This window comes from Lepisma saccharinum, chromosome 3 (genome assembly GCF_977018435.1).
Source record: "Lepisma saccharinum chromosome 3, izLepSacc3.1, whole genome shotgun sequence".
NCBI lineage: Eukaryota > Metazoa > Arthropoda > Insecta > Zygentoma > Lepismatidae > Lepisma > Lepisma saccharinum.
Genome location: NC_139231.1, coordinates 4281855 through 4305172, shown reverse-complemented (window position 1 = coordinate 4305172; position 23318 = coordinate 4281855). Strand labels below are relative to the sequence as shown.

The 23318-nt window shown below is 36.7% G+C and overlaps 1 protein-coding gene across 3 annotated transcripts in view; it reads left to right on the top strand.

The window, feature by feature from the left end:
• LOC145984909 (transmembrane protein 164) overlaps positions 1-22937 on the top strand; it is an 89429-nt gene extending 66492 nt beyond the window's left edge. For all 3 annotated transcript variants that reach the window (XM_083118295.1, XM_083118296.1, XM_083118297.1), the window contains 3 exons: positions 8839-8917; positions 16774-16874; positions 20345-22937. In XM_083118295.1, coding sequence (XP_082974421.1) covers positions 8839-8917; positions 16774-16874; positions 20345-20692 — 528 coding nt within the window. In that variant the 3' untranslated portion in view covers positions 20693-22937. The remainder of the gene's footprint in view (positions 1-8838; positions 8918-16773; positions 16875-20344) is intronic.
• The last annotated feature ends 381 nt before the right edge of the window (positions 22938-23318 follow it).

The following is a 23318-nucleotide window of genomic DNA, read 5'->3' as shown; positions in this document are numbered from 1 at the left end:
CCATTTGCCACAGGTTTGTCAAATTTCATTCCGGTGACACAGCATTGCAAAATGAGCCCCGTGGCCATCGACCAACATCATGTTCGGATGAGCTCCTCAGGAACGCCGTGGAAGCGGACCCTCGGAAAAGTGTTTGTGTCATAGCAGACGAGTTAGGCATACACCATGCCACTGTCGTTCGGTGGCTCCGTGCGATCGGTGAAGTGAAAAAGTTAGACTCATGGGTACCACATGATTTTCACCGGTCAACAAGATTCGCCGTCTGGAGGTGTGCAGTTCTCTGAGTGTAAGGAATAACCGGGATGGTTTCTTGCATCAGATTGTCACTTCAGATGAAAAATGGATCTGCTGTAATAATCGTAAACGATCAGGACAATGGTTGGATCGTGATCAACGTCCAGGGCAGTTTCCGAAATCACCTCTCCACCCACGGAAGGTGTTGTTGCTGGTATGGTGGTCTATGGTGGATGTGATCCATCATGTCTTTCTCAGACAAGGTGAAACCATCAATGCAGATCGTTACAGTGCTGAACTGCATGAAATGCACAGCATACTTGTCCTCAAGCATCCAGCAATGGCCCACAGATATGGTGTCCTTGTGTTGCACGACATGTCGCCCACATGTCGCGCAAAGGACTGTGCAGGCTCTCCATGAGTTGCAATATGAAACCCTTCCTCATTCAGCATATTCTCCCGACCTCTCTTACACTGACTACCATCTCTTCTGACATCTCGATCACTTCCTGACAGGGAAGACCTTCGCTGATGATCGGGCAGTGCAACATGCCATTGAGATCTTTGCGTCGCAGACTCCAGACTTCTTTCGCCATGGAATCCAATTGTTGGCTGAGCGATGACAAAAGTGTGTGGCTGCAGACGGCAACTATTTTGATTAACCAGGCATTGTAGTTTTGATTATTTTGGCCTTCGGCAATGGCGCACCTGGGCCAGACATTTCATTCGCACCAACCCAATATATTAGGTCCACTACTATACATGATTTACGTAGCTGATTTTGACCGTGCTTTCAAAAATTACCACTATCATCAGTATGCTGACGATTCTCAAATCTATATTCAGTGTAATACAGAAAACTATGATAATTCGATGACCAATCTCCAATTCGACCTTGGTGCCATAACAAATTGGTCATGGAGAGACTCCCTTCAATTAAATCCAACAAAATCTTGCTTCTTCGTCATAGGAACTCATGGTACACTTAAAAAACTTCACAAAAACACGCCTTCTCTTCCAACTCTCGGCAGTATACCGCTAAGCGAAGTGGATACAAGCAAAAACTTGGGGATTGTGTTCGATAGACACTTAAATTGGGAGGCACAAGTAGAATGTATTGTGGAAAGCTGTATGGGGAAACTTAAATCTTTGTATCATTTAAAACATACTCTGGATCGCCTTATGCAAGCACTCGTCCTATCCACACTAGACTATTGTGCTCCAGTGTACAGTAATATCTCCCAGGGCCTATACTACTAATCTATAAACTTCAAAAGATTCAGAACTGTTGTGTACGTTTCATATTTAAGTTAAAAAAGAAAAGAACATGTAACCCCCTATTTAAAGACACTTTCTTGGCTAAAGATTAACAATAGAAGAAAATACTTAATACTCACCTTGATGCACAAAATACTTAAGAGTGGCTCCCAAAAATACTTATTCGATAAGATCTGTTCTCGTAGAACATCGGTCAAACATAATATCTGCAAGAAACACAATTTAAAAATCGCTAAACATAAAACCGCCACCTATTGTTGCAGGGATCAGGGAATGGAACAAACTGCCCGCACCATTGACTAACATTATTTGCCATCAAAGTTTTAAGAAACAACTAAAGGAGTTCCTATTGTCCCAACAACTACATTAATCTTCATATGATAACAATTCCACCTGCAGTTACACATCGTACAATGCATGCCTAACATGCCCCCCCCCCCCCCTTTGCACACACACACACACAAAATGAACTACTGAAGACTTATTACTAGAGCTGAGCTGATACCAATACCAATACCGATACTTGTATAATTCCAGTACAAAATAACAAAGGCTAGTTACAGAGTCATACTAACTCGTCACATCACTAGGAACGTATTTAGAAATATATAATTTGGGGAGTCAGTCCGAGCCAAGTGTCTCAGAAATATAATAATAAAACTATTTCTATTTAATACGTTAATATAATTATTTGTCATAATATTAATTAATTAGTACTTAATTTCTCCGATGTATATGGAGTATTGTTGTATGTAACCACAGACTAAGAAACGGAGGAAAGACAATATTAACACTTATTTTGTTCTTTCTATCTTGACTAAAAATATTGTTATTACATAAATAGTAAAAAGACACTATAAAATCAGAGATAAAACAACAAATATTCATCATCTAGCTTATGTGTAGCTTGTAATCAATAGATTGTAGATTCGATACTCAGTGGAGGCACATTGTAGTTCGGGTCCCACTTTAAAATGTAGGTTCAGTCCCGATTAGCTTATCTTTCTTAGTACTGTCATTCAAAGCCATATGTTTTCAATCTAATGTCGGCGGAAATTATTGATTTATTGATTGCTTGATTTGCTTTATTTTACTTCGCTTTTTGTGCCACTTTTGGCTAATTTGTGAAGATGGGGATGAGTGATGATGTGATGAAATTGATGAATGGACACTCCCAAACATCCATGCCCAGGACGGGATTCGAACCCTGGCGTCGTAGCGTGATGTGCCACTCTCATGGCAGATATAAATAGCCTTGAACGTAGATAAAAACAAAGTGAATTTCACAGTGACCATCATCCCTCTTTTCCAAGAATTCCGCAACTACCTGATGTGGCATTAGTGTGGCGGGGGGTTAAAAACATCCATCTATCTTACCACCAAGAGCTTCAAGCAAGAATTTGAATGAATGGTTTATTTCCCACAGCGTTAACTAAGCAGTTACATGCCTTCATAGTCACATTTGGGTTCAGCTTTCACTTACCCATGTCTTTGATCTTGCCATCTCCTTCCCAGGAGGGTGGGGTTTTATCAAGTGTTTCTAGGAAAATCTATGGAACTTCTTGTCCTGGTCTTCCAATCTGTCACAAGGAAGGGTGAACAAACTTTTAGAAAGGACAAATGTTCAGACAAGCTGTTGCCTTTGCCCGCTCTTCTAGCCACTGAAAATCTTTGGTATCAGATGCTATTGGTAAGAAAATTAACCGATACTCACCGATGCCGATACAGATACATCGGAATCGGCTCAGCCCTACTTATTACTTATCTTTACACCACAGTGTATATATACTTATCAATTCAATGTATCATTTTATTATTGTATTATCTTTATTGTATTATTATGATCAATGTGTTTTTTTTGTTGTTTTTTTATTCATTTATTGTATCTTTGACAAGGATTAGTCCACGAGGCCGAAACACGCCTGCTTAAATAAAGACCATTCTATTCTATTCTGCCATGTTTTACACCCGAGCTCTTCAATTATAATGAGATCAGGTTGAAATCATACAAATATTTAAATAGACAGTGAGGAATACAACACAAAGAAGAAACAGCATTAGTGAGAATTGCCTACAACATCCTGACAGCAATTTTTGCCAGTGTAGTAAAACAGATTCAGTGTTTCAAGCCCCATGTACATTTCTCTGTTTTTCAATTTTAGGATGAAGAATTGGGAATATCTTAAAACATTCTTAATTTTACTTATGATATCAGTTTGATTGTGTACGAGGGTCACTATTTATATTTTGAGCCTAACAATGAAACAACAGGAATTTGGCATTGAAAACTGCTTTATTGTTTTTCGAAATATTCTCCTTTATGGTCAATACACTTTTGCATTCGTTCGAACCATTTGTCAAAGCAGTTTTTCCAATCTTGAGACACCTCCATAATATGGTTTTTGAACGCATCAACGGCATCTTCCGCCGACGAAAATCGTTGTCCACGCAATTTATTCTTGACATTCGGGAACAAGAAGTAGTAATTGGGTTCCAAATCAGGACTGTACGGCGGATGACCCATCAATTCGATTTTTTGACTGTTCATAAAGTCGGTTGTTAGACGAGATGTATGACAGCTGGCATTGTCTTGATGAAGAATGATCCGACGGCGTTTGTTTGTTTTCCGTATTTGACCGAAGACCTCTGGCAAACAAATTGTTGTGTACCATTCAGAGTTGACTGTTCTACGTTCCTCTAAAGGCACAGTTGCCACATGACCAGTTTTCCCGAAAAAAGAGGCGACCATTTGTTTCGATGTGCTTCGAGCGCGAACAACTTTTGTTGGATTGGGTTCATCTTGAAACCCATACAGTCGACTGCTGTTTCCGTTCCAGCTCATATGCATATATCCATGATTCGTCACCTGTTACAATCTTATATACGTCTTGTGAAGCACCACGATTGTATTTATTGAGCATCTGTTTGCACCAAATGACGCGAGCGTCTTTTTGAGTTTTTGTCAAATTGTGTGGGATCCAACGAGAACATACCTTTCTCACAGCTAAATGATCATGTAATATTTTATATATGCTGGTGGAACTAATGCCTATGGTTGCCTCAATCTCACAGTATGTCACATGACGATCTTGCAGTATTAGGTTTTGCACAGCATCAATGTTTTCTTGAACAACAACTGATTTTGGACGATCTTCACGAATCTCGTCAGTGAGCGAATGGCGGCCACGGTTAAATTCGTTATACCAGTGTTTCACAGTGGCAAAGGATGGGGCTTCATCGCCAAATGTGGAAGTAAGTTGATCGATGCACTCTTGTCTTGATAATCCACGTCGAAAATCGTAAAAAATCATCGCACGAAAATGTTCACGAGTTAATTCCATTTTATTGTTGTCGCGCAATCTCCAAGGCAACATAACAACACAAATGAAGCAATTGACAAAACATTTGAAGTACGTTATGGTCAATAATGCCAGACAATTCCGTGCAAACGTCAAATCGCGCCTAACTTCAATCAGTGTTGCCAAGGCTCAAAATATAAATAGTAACCCTCGTATTATATTACTTATTTTGTAGTTTCTAACTTGATGGAATCTACGAAGATATAAGTCTTTCACTAGTGTTTTCAATTTAGTACCATGACTTGTCTCAAAGTTGGCTATTCTCTGTTGGGTCTGAAGTGTTACATTGCCAAATTTATGAATTCAGGAATTTAGCAGACATAAAAGTTGTAAAGTGTACATGTGCTAGCTTATAGGCATGGTGGAGTGTATTGCCCACCTATAGAAGAATGCACAGCATTTGTTCAACTTCCTGAAAAATGTTAGGTTAGTGGTTGATGTGTTGAGGTAAAGAGAGGTCCCTCAGCTGGCTGCTTTCATACTTTAGTCATTTAGGAACCTTTGTTCTACCAATGTTAATTTTTTAATTATTTGAAGGATATAAATGTTTGACATGGTGAACCTTTGAAAAGTATAATGAGAGAAGCAACAGCATACAAAAACACTTAATATCAAAGTCAATATGAATTACCAATGACATTTTAAATTTTGAAATACATCAGTTACAAAGAATTCCTATTAATTCAAATAGCACAATCCTATCAATGTATACAATATTTTGGAAAATGATCTACCTAGGTATGTAACCAATGCATTGTTCAGTTCCAATACCCCATTGGAGGCACATCGGATCCCGCTTATTGGGTCCAGTCCTAATTAGCCTATCTGTGCATAAAGTGGACTTAAAATAACCAGTGCATTGTATTGTATGTAATTGTGTAAATCTTTGTCTTCCGTAGATAGTAGGATTCAGGGTAGAATCAGAAATCGGTATTGTAGTATAATCAGAAAATTTATCCTTGTAGTGTTTGTTCAGAACTCATCATATTGTTGGTAATGTGAAACCATAGGTGACCATATTGTTATTCGTTAAAATTTTATTAAGTTCTGCATGGGACCCCCAAAGCCTGTATCACCTCCACTGCTTTGAGAGCCAAACTCTTAAAAAGCTACTGCCCCTGTTATCTAGCTTTCTGGACCAGAACATGCTGCTTCTACATTTCAAGTAGCTCTGAAGTTATCCTCACAATGCAGGTTAATATTTAATTTTTTTGGTTCTCAAAAGGGATCAAACCCAGGAACAATGATACCAAGAGCAAGAATGTTAACTATTCAACTACATGAGCTTCTGAGAAAAAATAATCAATAAAAATAAATAAATAAATAAATAAGCAGATCGGGTAATATGAAATTGGTCAACTTCAGACTGAAATATTATAAATATCACGTTAGTCCCCTAAATGGCAGTGGAGAGGCTACTAATGTTTACCTTGTAATAAAGTGTTACCTGATTTGATTCCTGGCCCACACTTAGTGATTTGGTTCCCACCTACAGTACTGATTAGCATGGTTGATATACGGAAGAGACTTGTAATTTTTCTTCTTTTTTATGTAACTGCTGTGTTGTATGCTTTGACAGCTTATTTGTGTATATATATATTATCATTGCCTTTCATACTTTGTTATTTTTCTTTTATTACATCTATTTTCATTACTTTGAATTGTTTGTAAACAACCCTTGAAAATACTACCCAAATACATTTCATTGTATCTTGATACATATATATCTAATAGTTCTATTTGGTGGTATCCATTAGTCATATAAAGCAATAAATAAGCATTCGGAATAAATATGTGTAATCTCATAGTGTGAAATATTATCTTACTTGTCCATTATGCTTCGTAGTATGAGCTATATTCAGAAAGTACATTCTGATTGAGAAAAACAAATGAAAAGTAATTCTGAAAGAAAATATTTTATTGTCAGTGGATTCTACATAGTCTTAACTACATTTCAATTCAGCATCCACCTTTTTCGAGATATTTGTCAAAATGAAGCATACGATTTTGTATTCCATAGAATAATACCACCTGTGATCAACAAACATGGTGGTATGTTCCTTGCTACATAATAGTTACATACCTGATGCTCCTACTGCTGGGAGATTGATGACTCTGGATGGCCTGCACTGAAGCCTTCTCAGGGTAGAGCTGAAGAAACACTCAAGCACAGAAGTCCGGTTCCAACAGTTTATTATCTTTAGTACTTAGCTACTACACAAACTATTCATGCTAGCATGCTTTCTTGGAATATTAGCTCCTTTCAATCTGAGAGAAAAACATTGCAGAAAAGCTCAGATTTTTACCGAAAAATGAATGAAAAAGTCTAGAAATCGGATCAAAATTAGTACAATCATTCCAGAAAATGTGATAACTGAGCCCATTGGAAAGTCTTGTATACAAAGTGTGATGTGGTGGAGGCAAGGAGAAAGCACGTTCCTCTTTGAGTGCCTACTGGACTTGGCCCTGCTCAGGAACCACCTTAAGCAAAGTCCCTAATAGCTAAAAGTGAAGTTGAGTTCTGGAGACAATGAAAATAATTAAATTAGACTGAACCTAGAGACAGAAATTACTCGGTTTTTGATACTCGTGGTTTGAATATCGTACTCATATGATTTTATCATAATAACATAATCTTGTAAAGTAATGCAATTTAAAAATATTCAAATATACATCAGATAAAATTGACAAATTATTTGAAGCATCTTAACATTCATTTATTTTTTACAAACTTCTGTACAACAAGAAAAATATTATTAACATATTACCATTAGTGAATTATATCCAGGATCCTTTAACTGTTATTATGATTTCATCAGAAAGTATGAACATTCTCAAATTACATTTAAGTATTATATATTTTTTTTTTCTAAAGTTTAAATGTTACACAAATATAGAAGGGCTTCTGTGAGATCAACCTGCTTTCGGAAATGCCTACCACCAAGAAATTTTTCAGATGCAGGAACACATGAAAAATTATTCTTTGCTAAAAATCTTGCCTGTATGGAGGATTCAAAATGTTCAGCCAAATCTCATGTTGAGGTCACTATCATGCGAGAAAGGTCAATGCACTGGCAATCCATTTTGTTTTGTTCCTCGGAGAGCATTTTCAGCACGTGATATGCTCGCAAGTTCTCAACTTTCAGATGACCAGATGCAGTCTTGTGGAGTAGAGACTGAAATTTGCGGGAACTGGAGGGCAAGTGACAAAATTGTGAATTTCCAGTATGCGCTTTCTCTGTGACTGCATGAAAGAACTCCTCCTCCTGTCACTTTGCTGATATTGCACATCTTCATGTACTTCATACAAGATCCTAACCCATTTCCTTATAATGGAATCACTCATGATCTTGTCTCTATACATCCACACAATTGCCGAGAATGTATGCCAGTTTTACTGTCTTTGAATTCAAACACCGAATGACAGGTAATATTTCATATGTGGCAAGCTGCTCATCTCTTCTTGAACATGTACATCAGACAGCAGAATGATGTCAACACAAGATGCTTGTTTTACAATAGCCAAGGATAACAGAATCATCGCACATGCACATAATCTTGACTACAATGCTACAGCACATCCTAGGTAGAAACATTCTACAATGAGGGAATACAAAGACAATTGCTTCATTGTGACAAATACCTAATAATGGTGGAAACTGTAGTAGGAATGTAGAAAATGTTGGAAAAACCTTTTTTGTTGATTTTTTACAAGCACTCAGAACTTACTCTGTGTGTATGCCTCCCACATAATTTCCAAAGAGTGCAAATATCGTTGTTTGATATTTCCACTGCACCATATATATGTGTGTGAGATAAACAGAAAGCTAATATAAAAAGACCAAGTTAGTTATTTAAGGCTAATGTTCCTTTATTTATCTTGCAATTTCAGATGTAAGCATGTTACCTTGTTAGTCTGTATATTCTGTGGAACTCTTTATTATAGAGAAAATTATTACTGTTTCAGTTGCCTTTTGAAGTTCATGTCTATTGGATTCAACATACTATGATGATGGTTGTACCCTATTACTTGTTTAGGCTGGGAGGTATGTAATTGTTATGCGAATATATATTTTTTGTGTAGTATTGTAGTGCACACATTTATTTTTCTCTAAAAAAAACATATTTGTTGACTGTTATTTGTTCTTGTTTCACCATCAATGTAAGCTGTAGATGTGATGAGATTAATATATTTCTAATTCTGAACTAGCACAAGAAGAAAATTTAACATTATACATCAATAGTATACTGATCCAAGTCCTCCTCCGTGGCCATGCGGTCTAAGGTGCTGTTCTTTGGACTCCGGATTGCAGGACGGCATGGGTTCGAGTCCACCTGGATTTAGTCTGTGGGTTTTCGGCATGTGTATAGACTGGTGGCAACCCACCATCGTGATGAAATTGGGGAGCTACAAGCGAGTAGCGTAATCCGGTCTCGGAAATCTCCTATAATGGCTGAGGGTTCGACGTGCTGACTCAACATCACCCCATTACCGGTTGAAGAACTCCACACCTGTAGGTAGGATTGTGGGAGGGAGACTGACAGTCGGGAGATAGGCCAAGGTCCTTCAAGGGCTGTCGAGCCACAGATTATTATTATACTGATCCAATGTAAGGTAATAAACATGAGTTCAAAACCTTAATAATATATACCCCCCCCCCCCCCTTACCAGTACCGGATTTACCTCTTCACCACCCCTGGGCCAAACAAGCTCTGCCGCCCCCATACCGTTTATCAAGAATGAAAAAAAATATTACTTTCTGTATTACTATTTTTATTATTAACGGCATGCAATATTAATTAAATGATAGTTACATACCAAAAAAGTTACATACAAAAAAATGTAACAAAGCGATATGACATAAATTATAGAAATTACATTTTAACATTTACCTTGTTTTTCAGAGAAGACTTTTATTTTTACTTCATTTAAGTGATAGGACAGAACACACACTGGGCTCATCAACGGCACCTTCCTCACTTTTTTCCTGATTACATTTCTGTATAAAGAAAGAACTGATTGTCGGAACCTTCTTCAGAAATGCTTCCTGCTTTACATCTTTCTCCACTTTTCTCTTTTTGTATTGTGACCCACTTAGTCTTTGATCTTTGATCACTCAACGTAGTCTTACTCTTTGATCACTCAACGTAGTGTTACTCTTTGATCACTCAACGTAGTCTTACTCTTTGATCACTCATAATGAGCATAATGACGTTTTAAACTTACCCCAACAAACTCACATCGGACACTGACACACGCGAGACGTACAACAATCTCTACAAGAAGGCAATCTGATAACATGCTTGCCTGTGTTCTTTTTTTTAAAGCACTGAAATGTTCTTGCTCTTTACTCTTGGCTGCATATTTTTGAAATGGAAAAATCAAATCATGCTGGGTCCAACGAAATCTACAATCTGCTCTGGAAAGCCCCTTAGAGGAATGTTTACAATGTTGCAACATATTTGCGAAATCAGAAGGAGTTACATAAACTTAAGTATAATGTTGTCGAGTCCACAAGCACCGCCACGGGAGTATCTAAAGGGATGGTTTCTCAAGTTTTAAAAGAATTGGATTGGATTGATTTGTTGTTGTAAGTCCACTTTATGCACAGTAAGGCTAATCGGGACTGGACGTACAGTTTAAAGTGGGATCCGAACCACTATGTGCCTCCACCGGGAATTGAACCCGGGATCCCTTGATTACAAGGCAACGACGCTACCACTGCGCCATCGAGGAGTTCAAGTTTTAAAAGAAGGAAAAGAGTCGTTGGCAAAAGGTGAGCTGAATTTCTGTACTCCGACAGGTAGAAAACAGCCCAGGAAATAGCAAATACAAATTTCGTTGAAAATCCTCAGACCATTCCGCTCCCTCCAGGTTGCACCACTGCGAACCAAGGTCGCTGGGGAAAATGGAGTGGGGAAATTTGGTGTGAGCTGTACAACAGCTATTTGCAGCATCTTGTTTTTAAACTTGTCAAGTTATAACAGTAGAATAGTACAATGTGAAACCCCTTTAATAATGCTTCCGCCGACAGTTTAATTCTCAACAATTCAATGTGAATCACATTCTTTTGATATTCGGCCAATGCCGGCAGTAACAAGGAACCCAGCCAAGCTGGTGTTGCCTTTCAAAAGCAAGCAGCAGGCTCCACGTTCTTGCTGCAATCACCGACCCGGCTCAGCACAATACTGTACATTCGAAAGAACAACATCTGTAATTAGAACAACAAATTAGTAAACTATTTCCGAGCCCTGCTAGCCTATCTCTCTTATGAAATATTCTTTGTTAACTTATATTTACAATAGAACTACATTAAGTCATTCCATTCGTGTGTTTGGAGATAAAAAGAGGCAATCCGAGAATTAGGTATTCCTTATAAATTTAAAGCAAACACCTACCAAAGTGCCACTCTAGGCCTGGGCCTATGAGGCCTATTGGGAAATCCGGGCCTGCCCCCTTACTAAATGCTTGTAACTAGACAGCTTGTGTGTTTTTCCATAGTGGTAGTTAAAGAGTTTGCATATTTGGAATGTATTGAAATACTAAAAATTAGGACTGAGTAGATAACACCCTTTGCCGATACTGATACCGATACTTGTATAATTCCAATAATTTACATAGGCAATTTACCGAGTTATGCTAACTCATCACAGCACATTCCTTTAATGACATTAAATAAGTAGAAATTGTAGCTTTACTGACAATGTGATTCAAACAAATTCTCTTGGGTTACCAGCCACTTAAAATTGGCATTAGCGTTAAGAAGCTAATGCTGATTTTACCTGGCTGGTAACCTGGGAACACTTGTTCGACATTAAGTAACTCGTAAATTATTTTAATGTAGCATAAAAACACTTCAAAATGTCTTGTGACATTTGGTAATTTTTTTTCTATGAACTTCTTTGTAGGCCCAGAGTAGCAAAAAAAAAAAAAATGTTGAAAGACTTTTTAAAGTGTTGCAGTTACACCAAAAAATCGGTTGATTATAAGTGTCCTTTCTTCAATTTTTGGTTTAGCCTTGTATCTGCTCAGCCCTACTAAAAATAAACGCCATGGTACAATAACTCTGAAGGGCATGAGGTACAGTTTTGCACAAGATACACATTTATTTCGGTTTTGTCGAAGTATGCTTGAATGTTGAGAAAACTGTTGGTTTATTTTATAGTGTGTATTTCTTCTGACGAAACTGTTGGTTTATTTTAGAGTATGTAATTCTCCTGATGTGGTAGATGCAACTGCTCTTTATGTCAGATATTAAACTAGATAAAAGCTATTAAAAGTAACATCATCAAATGTGTTTAGGCTCCTATGTATTTCATATGGAAAATGAAACTTAACGTTTTTAGTACTAAAAGCAACATTTTGGCATTTCTAGTCTGATGTTATTTTCTTTGACCTTTGTCCTTTCTCCTCACGTGCTTTGCGCAGTTATATCAAGTAACATATTTCTAAAGTATAGAAGAAGGTAATCTTTCCATAGGCGCCCATGTGAAAGTTCTAGCTTGTCTAACACCAAGCTGCATGGACCTCCTTGAACGGCTCCTCATACTCTGTAAAGAAAACTGCTCCTCTAGTCCTTAACCCTTAAACGCTGAGGCCTGTTTTATACAATAAGGCCTCAATGCTGAGTATGTTTTCAGCAGGAAGTTTAAAATTACCCAAAGTTTTAAATACAAATTTATATCTAGGAAACTATGTATGTTACAGTTACAAATTATACCTCATTTTCTTTAGTACAGACTAGATTGAAGCTTATTGCCGAAAAAACTCATTTTTCATTTGCCAAGTAGAAGATGAAGTTGACAGTAAAAAAGAACTTTTTTTTTTTCAAAATTTGAACTTTTCTCAGGCTCCCACATAGGCAATACTGGAACGTGAGGGTTCAAAATGGTACCTGTATATTGTTCTATTCTTGTGGCAAGAATTACCCACTTTCTGCTGATAATTTTGGATGCAAGAATAATTTCTAATGTATCAAACCATACTCAAATTCGAGACACTATCATGCATATTTTGTGGAACAGTCAAGTTTTGTGAGTTTCATTTTTCAAATAGCCCAAATGTTTTCTGTAGGATTAATGTCAACGTGGTTCCCTGGCCTTTTTAGCACACAAATATTGTTATCACTAAAGAATTGCATGACTTCTGGACTTTTTTTAAAAAAAATTGTGTGCAGAACCCAGTCTTGCTGAAAAATTCTGTTACCATCCGGACACCTTGTCTGCAACTCAGGAACAACTCTCCTTTCCAGTATTTCAACGTACTGGTTACTTTTCATCATACTATTGACTGGTATTAAGGGCCCCAATCCTTCATGGGTGAAACATCCCCAAAACAACATCTTCACAGGGTATTTTGGGGTCGGTTACAAATGTGCAGAAGTTATTGGCACAGTTTTCCATTTTTCTTGGATAAAATGGAGCCAGTCAGTTTGTGCCACTGAATAATTTAATCTGCAGTGCCTACACCAACACAAATATTTAGTAGTCATCTTTCTTTGTGACATACCAGGTGTTTCATAAATAATTGAGGGGTTACAAAAATTTATTGCAAGTAAACTATTGAACTTTTGTTAATGAAACCAGTCCTGAACAAACGAGGAACTCAAATGTTTCTTTTAACACCTACAAGTGTTCGATGTATGCACCACGGCTGACACAGCATGCATCAACACGTTAGGAACGCAAACAGATTGTGAATGCATGTTTCATTAAGCTGAGAGTTCATATCCCTGCTGCTAGGTGACACTCAAATCACCCACATCACTCACAGTGTTTTGTGCAATGTTTTGGTCCTCAAGATCACGGGACCTTACACCGTGTGACTTCTTTTTGTGGGGTTTCATCAAGGACAGGGTATTCGTCCCAGTGATGCCACGTGATATCACAGCCCTAAGGAAGCATATCATCGCAGCGATAGACACTATCGACAGGCTCATATTGATATCAGTGTTGCAACAAGTAGACTATCATGTTGATGCATGCTGTGTCAACTGTGGTGCACACATTGGAACTTTGTTGGTGTAAAGAAATTGAGTTCCTCATTCGTTCTGGACTTACAATAAATATTTGTAGTCCCTCAAGTATTTATGAAACACCTGGTAGAAATATGTGATAATGCTAGAATCACACTAAACTTCCTGGGAGTCTTATCAATTGAAGAAAGATGTTATAAATCTAAGAGGAAATCTCAGCAGTAAAACACATGCATATAAATGCAAGTTTAAATTTAACACATTTAGGTCTAACCTCATAATACAGCATTTTTACCTCTGGACTGCGGTTTTTCGTTGTTTTTCAAAAAATCATAGAAAAAATATTTTTAATTTGTTTTTATCTAACACACATTTCTTAAATCTACAAAACTTCCTCTTTTCAATGAACAGAAATTTGTTAAATTTTATTTTCATTTTCAGACATTTTTGAATATTTTTTTCAGCAATGTTTTGTGAAGAAAAAAAAGTACAACATTGTAACAAATGTTAATATAGAGATATTTTAAGTTCGTAATCTGGAAATTTCAATAATTAACTACATAAACTATCAATACATCTCTTGAATCTTGCATAAGAATACTTCTTATGTGCACATAACAAAAAATAATTACAAAAATAATTACAAATTACAGGTAATTAGCTTTTGTATGAAAAAGTGGCTGCAGGACAGGACCAGACGATGTATCAGTTGGTTCTGCTTCATGTGTAAACATTAAACAAATAAATAAATAAACAAAATAAATCAAATAAATTTTCATTTGACATACACTATACAAAATAATAAATAGAAAAACTAAATATACATCAGTGCTTGTAGGAGAATCAAGCAAGAGACAAGATGAATAGACCCAAAAAAATTACCTCTTCTCATTTCATTCATAAAATACTAGAGTTTGCAACACTGTTTATATTGTCAACAATTAATTATTATGAATATAACCTACCTGCATGTTAAAGTAATGAAGCAGAACACCCCGCAAAAACACTTTATCTGGCACAAACTGCACCATGTTCAGTTGACTACAAAATGCTGTTGTTGACGCGTCAACGCATGTGTGGCTACACGGAACTGTGGGACGATACGCTCGTTACGCCATCTCTTGTCCAGGTGCACGAATTAATTCCTAGACCAAATATTTAAAAGTGATTTAACCCTTAAACAGAAACATAGGTCTTCACTTCATAATTAGAAACATGTGATACATACTTCATAATTGGAAACATCCGGTCTGAGAGACCTTATTTTTTAATATTTGTTATTACATTTTTTTAAAGTTTTTTTAGACAATAAAAGAGCAAAATCATGATTAGTAACTCAAACTTATTGAAAACTAAAATTACATGAACAAAACTAACAAAATGTATTATGTAAATAACTTCCAACCTTGGCATTGAATACGTAATGCGAAACACCCGGTCTGTTAGACCTGCACATTTTCAAACAACAATAAGTCTCTCGTTAACAAACAGTCACAAACTGAGCAGTAACATGTGCAGAGTGTAGGCAAGTCGTTGATAATAAGGTACTGTGGAGGGGGGAGAGACAGCTCAATCAGTGTTGCCACACAGTAGAACTACAAAACACTAAAGGTCTCACAGACCGGTGTTTCTTTTTAAGGGTTAAATAAGTGATTAAAAAAAAAAAAAGATAAATCAATCCACCTTGGGCAGCACTGAAATGTTACGGCACCCATTGGAGATGACCCAGAGATATGAATACCAGTATTACCAACACTTCAATACATCAAAACCATACACACAATACTGTATTTTTGAGTCCTATACTGTACAGGTGTGTGCATAAACAGTATAACACTACAGTGATAACTATTGCTTTGATACCTTATATATACATTCACACATGAAGGAAAGGAGTGAGAAGGGTGGATAAAAAAGAAAGAGAATGAAACGGTAAACAGTACACAAAATGAAACAGTAAACACTACACAAAATGTCACAGCCTGATCGCATGTTCATTGAAGTAGAAAATATTGCATTGTACTGCAGTGCTAGCCAAATGATGGGAAAAATAGCAACATGTGTTAAGCAAGATAGTGCTTTCACCTTTGTTTGATTGGTGGATGGTGGGTGAGTTGAAAAATGTCTGAAATATGTGGCTGGGATCAGGGGGTATAAGAGGAGTTGTTACTGAGCAACTAGGCTGAATGTTTGGGCTATGGTAGTTTGTATAACTGATATATAGGATGCTTCCTGGTGTTTGTGTTTTGAAGGTATTGTCATCAAGATTCAATCCCATAATAGCAATTGCTACCAGAAACACAAATAATTTTTGATTTGCTGACTACATTTTGTGCATTTTTTTATTTGTTACATGTTGGGAAGTGCTTGCATTGAAAGAAAGTTATTATTTACATTTATTTAAGTTGGTGAAATCAGAGATGCTCATTGACAATAGCAGAATCCGAACTTTCACATCACAGTTCAGAATTTCCACCATCTTTCCTATTTACTAGTTATTTAACCCTTGTGACACTTCTTCCTTTTTATCTCCAGCACCAAACTTTATCGTGTGGTCTAAGGTCTGGACTGTACATCCATACAGAAATGAAATCATATATGTGTATGGGCAGGACCGTATGGTTGGCACTGCTGATGAGTGCACTAGCTATTTGGCTGCATCGAAGTCCAGTCGGAATTATAAGATTAATGTTGTTGACTGAAATTGATGTGATATTTGCAGTGCTGTACTCAATATTACAGAAAGTGACTATATAATGAAATAAGTTGGTGGGAATTTGTGGTTTGACCCTGGACAGTAGTCATTTTAGTTTCTCTATGTGCCATAAGCTAATTCTAAGAATTATTTCTCTGACTTGGGCTATTGCATATCTGTAGGCATGCTCTTCATTTTCCCATCTTCTAATGATTTGATTGTTTTTTTTTAGGTGTGTATAATGTAGAAAGACTGCGAGACATAAGCTGGTGCTGTTTGGCATATGGCCTAATTTTGCTGTACCATTTCATCATCCTGCAAGCTTTTGCTTTGGTGAGTATGTACTTAACTGTAACATACAGATTAATCACAATTGCTTTTACCTGTATGAATCATTTACATCCCATAACCTCAGGATCAGGAACCACCTTTATTCTACAATTAATTAAATTTGTTTATTATCATACACACCAATAGCTCTAACACTTCTTTCTTTAGGAACGGAGGGAAATCGCCTTCATAGCAGTGGTCCAAATCCAATTAAGTCATAGTGTAGAATTCAAGCAAATAAGGTACCCTCTCCTCATAAATTAGAAATAGTACCATTTCATTGTATTTATGCTAATGAAACCTAACTTAACAGGCCTAACCTAACCTTGTAGGCATTCCTTGTCTGACATCAGAAAACAAGGTAGCAAAACTGTTGTGCGAAGAGGAAGACCCGTACCATTTCGTAACAAGCTCTTGCAAGCTGGGTTGAGTTGGCAGGGTTGCCAGTTGCATAGAAATTTACCCGTAAAAGTGAAATTTCGGTTCAAAATTATGATTTTGATATTTTATGCAAATGTACGGCCAATATTTAAGCACATGTTGCGTGTGTCTGTTGACAAAATTTCGACCTGCTAGTGTTGCCAGCCATGGAGATATGTCGCGAGAATGGCACTTTTTCACTTAACCCATAAAATCGCCAATCAAAGTTTGGGTTTGAAAAATTATATCATGAAAACCGTAAGAGATATCTACACATCCCGATTTCGTTAAGGCATTGTGTTCCTTTTAAGCCTCATGTCTACTTTTTTATTATGATTACAATTTGGACATTACATGTTCCGATTCAATCACTAAACGAATCATGTAGGCTAGCACTCGGTTAATAAGTATATGTTATCATTCATCCAAATAAAAGCAATTACATTTTGTAAACATTGTTAATTTGCTGAAAATAACTGAGAACTGATTTTTACTAGTAACTCTCTTAACAATGTATGAGATCATTTGTTGCTGTTTGATATTGTTGATAAGTCGGAAAAGAGAGACATTCTGACAACAATACAAACGTGTCACGTTTACAGGAGATGTTCAAAGTGGGTGCCTTCCTCATGAATACATGCTCACACTCTTCTAAGCATGTTGGTTGAAACTCTGTGAAGTGTTTCCTCCTTAATGTTCAAAATTACAGTTTCAGTGTTTGACTTTATTTCTTGCAGGGTGGTTGGATTTGTCCTGTAAACTACTCCTTTGAGGTAACCCCAAAGATAAAAATCTGGGGATGATAAATCTGGTGATCTTGGGGGTCACACATTTTTGGAAATAATTCTTTCATGAAAAAACTCGTGCAAAAATGCCATAGTTTCGTTGGAGGTGTGGCAGGTAGCGCCATCTTGCTGAAACCAGCAATTACGTTCATCCTCTTGAAGCAGGGAGATAAATTGAGTGATGATATCTCTGTATACAACACCATCCACTGTTTGGCCAAAGAAAATAGGACCCACAATACGTCGTCGGGATACGGCAGACCACACTCCCAAGTTTTTGTGAATGAAGCGGTACCTCGTGGAACGCATGAGGATTTTCAGCGGACCATATTCTGCTGTTTTGGCTGTTTATGTACTCATTCAAATGAAACCGAGCTTCATCAGTGAAAAAAAACGAATCCAGAATTCTGATGCCATTTTCTTCGATGAGACATCGAAACCACCTGCAGTAATTCAAGCGTTCATCCTTATCAAGGTTTCGCAGCTCTTAACAGCGCGAACACGATATGGTTTTAGGGTAGTTTTCTTCACAGCTCTATGAGCAGTAGAAAGTGACAAGTCTGTTTGGGATGCAAGTTTCTCAGGCTTTTTGTTGGAGATTGTTCCAGATGTGTACACACATCCTCCACTGCGGCAGGGGTTAAAGCCGATGGACGACCACTTCGTGTTTTGTCACATACACTTCTGGTTTCTCGAAATCGACGCACTAGTCATAAAACAGTTGCTTTGTGAGGTGCAGTAGAAGCAGGGTATTTATCTTGAAAAACCTCTTGCACATGAGTGTAAGAATGAGTAGTAAAATACTCTTCAACAATGAACATGCGCTGCTCCAATGAAAACACAATGCTGAATCAACCAGGTACAGCAGCGGCGAAGCGTGAGCAAAGAAAATTCAGGGTAACATGGGGCAACCTAGGATTCTCTCAAAGAGTGAAATTTCTGTACAAAATCATGATTTATGATTTTTCGCGTAAATGTACGGCCAATATTTAAGCATGTGTTCCGTGCGTCTGTTGACAAAATTTCGACCTGCTAGTGTTGCCAGCTACAGAGATATGTCCCGAAAATGGCACTTATTCACTTAACCCATAAATCCACCAAATGCTGCACATGATCAATATTGGCTGTAAATGACAAGGTGTCAGTCATCAGACGTCTAATTATGACCCTTCAATAATTTCTTTTATATTTTTCTCACTCAAAATTGCATTTGTGGAAAAATTTTAACGCTGTCTTCCGCCAATTATTAATTTATCTAATTTTCTGTATGGGTTAAACTGATAATGTTAAGCATTAAAAAATATCTCAATAAATGAGGCTTTATAATGCAAAAAAAAGGTAAAGTGCTCCCCTGTGCTTAGCACCACGCCATGAAGGCGTATAGGGTGTGTGTGGGAGTAATGCCCCACACTTTCATGATCCGGTCGTGAGTGGGGGTGATGTGATAAGCATCAGAAAACCCGGTGTAAATATCTCTTACGGTTTTCATGATATAAATTTTCAAAGTTTGGCTTGTGCGACTTTTGAAACTCTCTGTACATTATGGAATAGGATGACATATACTGCATACTAATATTAGTAACAACCATCCTCAAAATTAACAATTAAAAGCGTTAAGAAGTAATGTAACAATGTGATGACATTTTGAATATTACCTGATAATGTTGCAAGGGTATGTTTGGCCCATTGAACCTCGCTGGGGAAACATTGGTAAGCTTGTTTCATTCAAGACAGCACACCACCATACTTTGCGCTTACCATACGGTCCTGATTGGACCACAATTTTCCAGGATGCTGGCTGGGATGACAAGGACCTCATGAATGGTCTGCCAGACCTCATGCCCTATGACTTTTTCCTGTGGGACTGGGCAATGGAGGAAGTGTACAATACAAAATCATGCACTGTGGAACAATTGGAGGCATGAATTATGGATTTTATCACAAACGTCCTGAAGGAATTCTTACGGAAGAACGTGGATTCCATCCCCGTTTGTTGGAGAATGCTGGTGGATGCTGCCGGTGCCTACATTGAATTCTGAGCTGGCACATATGTTATCCTATTCCATAATGTATATGTACAGAACATTTCATTGAGATTGCCTAAATATTACAAAAACTACAGCAAAATTCAATGTCTAGTTACTTCTCACCCACCCTGCATGTAAAATAAATAATAATGAACCCAATGGAGGTATATTTATAACATGTTTAAAACATAACTTTTTTTTTTTTTTTTTTTTTTTTTTTTTTTTTTTTTTTTAATTTCAGCCTGCCCAGGTTAATCTTAACCATATGCTGTGCCCAGCAGCATCGGATCCTTTTGCAGGTCCATTTTATCGAACTTCGGCTGTAGTACATCAGAATATCCTGTGTCCTCTTGTATGTAAATTATACTGTGCCACAGCAGGCTTCTTTCTAACTAAGTTTGGTCCAACCAAAGTGAAATCTAACCTCTCCACCGATGTTTCTTTGTCACTGCATACCCTGCTTGGGCCATCTGAATCGGCAGCAGGTGCTGCTAGGATCTCAAATGCGAAAGAGTTTAGTCGTAGCCACCGACGAAGCAGAAGTGAGCAAAATGGAGTTCTCAAAGTATCGCATCTTCATGAGGATTAGTCTGTTGCATGCTCTTTTTTATCCTAGTATCACTGTAACACACGAACGTCATCGTTATTTTGATTTCTACATTCAGGTAATTAATATGGTTTAATTACGGCATTCATGAAACAGTATTCTTTCATTGTTCATAGATAATGTGTTCCTTCCATACGTATGTCCATGAAGATGAGACTTTAAAGTAGTAAGGTTAATTATTTTTTTAAAAAAAAATGTGCACAGGTTTCTTGTTTTTTTGTGATAGAGAAAAGACATTATGCACAGAAGTGCACATACAATTTAATTGTAAAGTTCAATGTGTAGTCAGATTATAAATTATGCTTATGATAATTCTTAGTTGAGAGAAATGAATTATTTTTATTGAGCATTGTGATAATGATTTAAACAAAGTAAACTTCCCACTTTAATGTGTTGATATTTGTTTTTTTGTGTAGTGTATAAAGACATATGACACTGAATGCGTAAGTATAATGATAAAGAAGAATTAATTTTTTTCTGTGTGATTTTACTTTTTAAGTATAATGTTGAGTGTAAAAATATATAGTGCTGTATGATACACGAAAACAGGCAAATTTAATGTTATTTTTTTTTGTTTTTGATTATGTAAATATTAGGTATTGGCCAATATATGCATCCGTTTATTACCAATTATTTTACTGAACTGAGATATATATATATATATATAAATTGACTTTAATTTAGTGCAAAATTCTTCCACTTCGTTATTATTTTTGTGTATAAATTTACAGTCAATATGCCCTGGTTTTGTAAAGTAACAGTCTAATTATACAGTTTCTTTTTGAAACATAAAACCCATTGTAATCACCTAGTTACCAACAAGAAATTAGAACCATCCAGGTTCTTCAAGGGATATTTGCAATTTACATTGGATCAATAGAATATCTGTATTGCTGAATTTTATATCAGTGAAAATTTTATATTGGCCCATTCCAAGTCATTGCTAAAGACACTTGGTTTAAGTTGTCATTGATATTTTTTTCTTAATATGTTCAAGTTATGTGGAATGGATACTGTGCAAGTCATTTGAACACCTATTAGGCTAGCAGCCTATCTAAGTGAGTTTTCACATGCTAGTGAGACACGATGCATGTCACTTGAAAAATGAACCAGTGAATAGCAATGTTTTTCACCATAGTGGCATGACACTGCACGAACCTACATTTGATTGATGAAACACACAGGTGACGTCTGACGTCTGTTGCTTGATGTTTTGGTGTGAAATCTCCCTAACACTAAGAATAGATACTTAGTTTTTAAGTGCTCAGCCCAGAATTTGTACACTACTCCTTAAGAAATTTTTGGCTGAACGTACAAGAAAATAAAGGTCTAACTTGTAAGAAACAAATACTGCCTTGGTATTTGTCAAGTCATTGCAAAATAAGGTAAAATGCTTTTATTTATTGTAAGGCTTGGAGTGATATTTTAAAAAGGTGTATTATGTATTTTTTCAAACAAGCTCTCTTGAAATAAGTTGAAAATATTTCAGATTTATTTGCGCTTGTATATTGCAGTGAGTTTTGTTATATAGTTCCATGCTGTACAGTGCTTTGAAGAAATGATGAAGTATTATTTTGACACTAGAAATGGTATCACAGTTTCATACCATGGCATTCTGTAATGAGTGCATGCTCATTACACGTTCATATCCTGCCATGTATGTGATGTTTCTGTTAACTTATTCATTCTCTTGTTTTTGTTGTTGTGAGTTAGACCAATAGTAGAAATATGTGACAGACAATTTAGTAAATAAGATAATGTTCATAGTATGCTTTTAGTAATTGTTCCTAAATTATTCGAAAATATAGTATGTATAAGCATGTGTTTATTGTTTGGAAGGTTTCCTCAGTCAATTTACATTGCTGTCCTGCTTTTTGTCGCCATATAATGTACTTTCTAGAAGAAATTGTAGCAGAAGTTATTATTTTTGTTAATAAGATACTTGTTATATTGTGAGTATCATCTGAATTTCCCATGAGGTACACATTTAGTTTGAGGCTACTTTAGAATGTTTTTATTTTAGTATTTCTGCAGTTATTAGAATGCTATCAGCAAGTAAGAATTTGCACACAAAGAGACTGTGCTATCATCTTAAACAGTATTATATTTATGATGGTGGTGGGAACATTGTAGGTGGAAATTCAGCATGTAGGTATATTTGGGAAGGCCAAGCAAGCAGTCTTGTAAACTGTTTAAATTGAGTGTAATGTTTATTTGGCCATTGTGTTAGGGGTAAATTATATATATATATATATATATATATATATATATATATATATATATATATATATATATATATATATAGAGAGAGAGAGAGAGAGAGAGAGAGAGGATAAAAGCAAGGAGGGCCAAAAGGGCTAAGTAAAAATCAATTAAGGTAAAAGGAAACACTCACCGGACAGTAAGAAAATTCAAAATTTTTGCTAATTTATAGCATCATCGGTGTGAGAAGAAACAGAAGACGGAACCGGAAGTTGGGGTCCTGCAGAGTTGCCAGGTCCCCATTGAAGAAGAAGCGGTGCGTAGAACGACAAGCCTGGTGACGAAACAGTGTTTTTTTCGTTCTACGCACCGCTTCTTCTTCAATGGGGACCTGGCAACTCTGCAG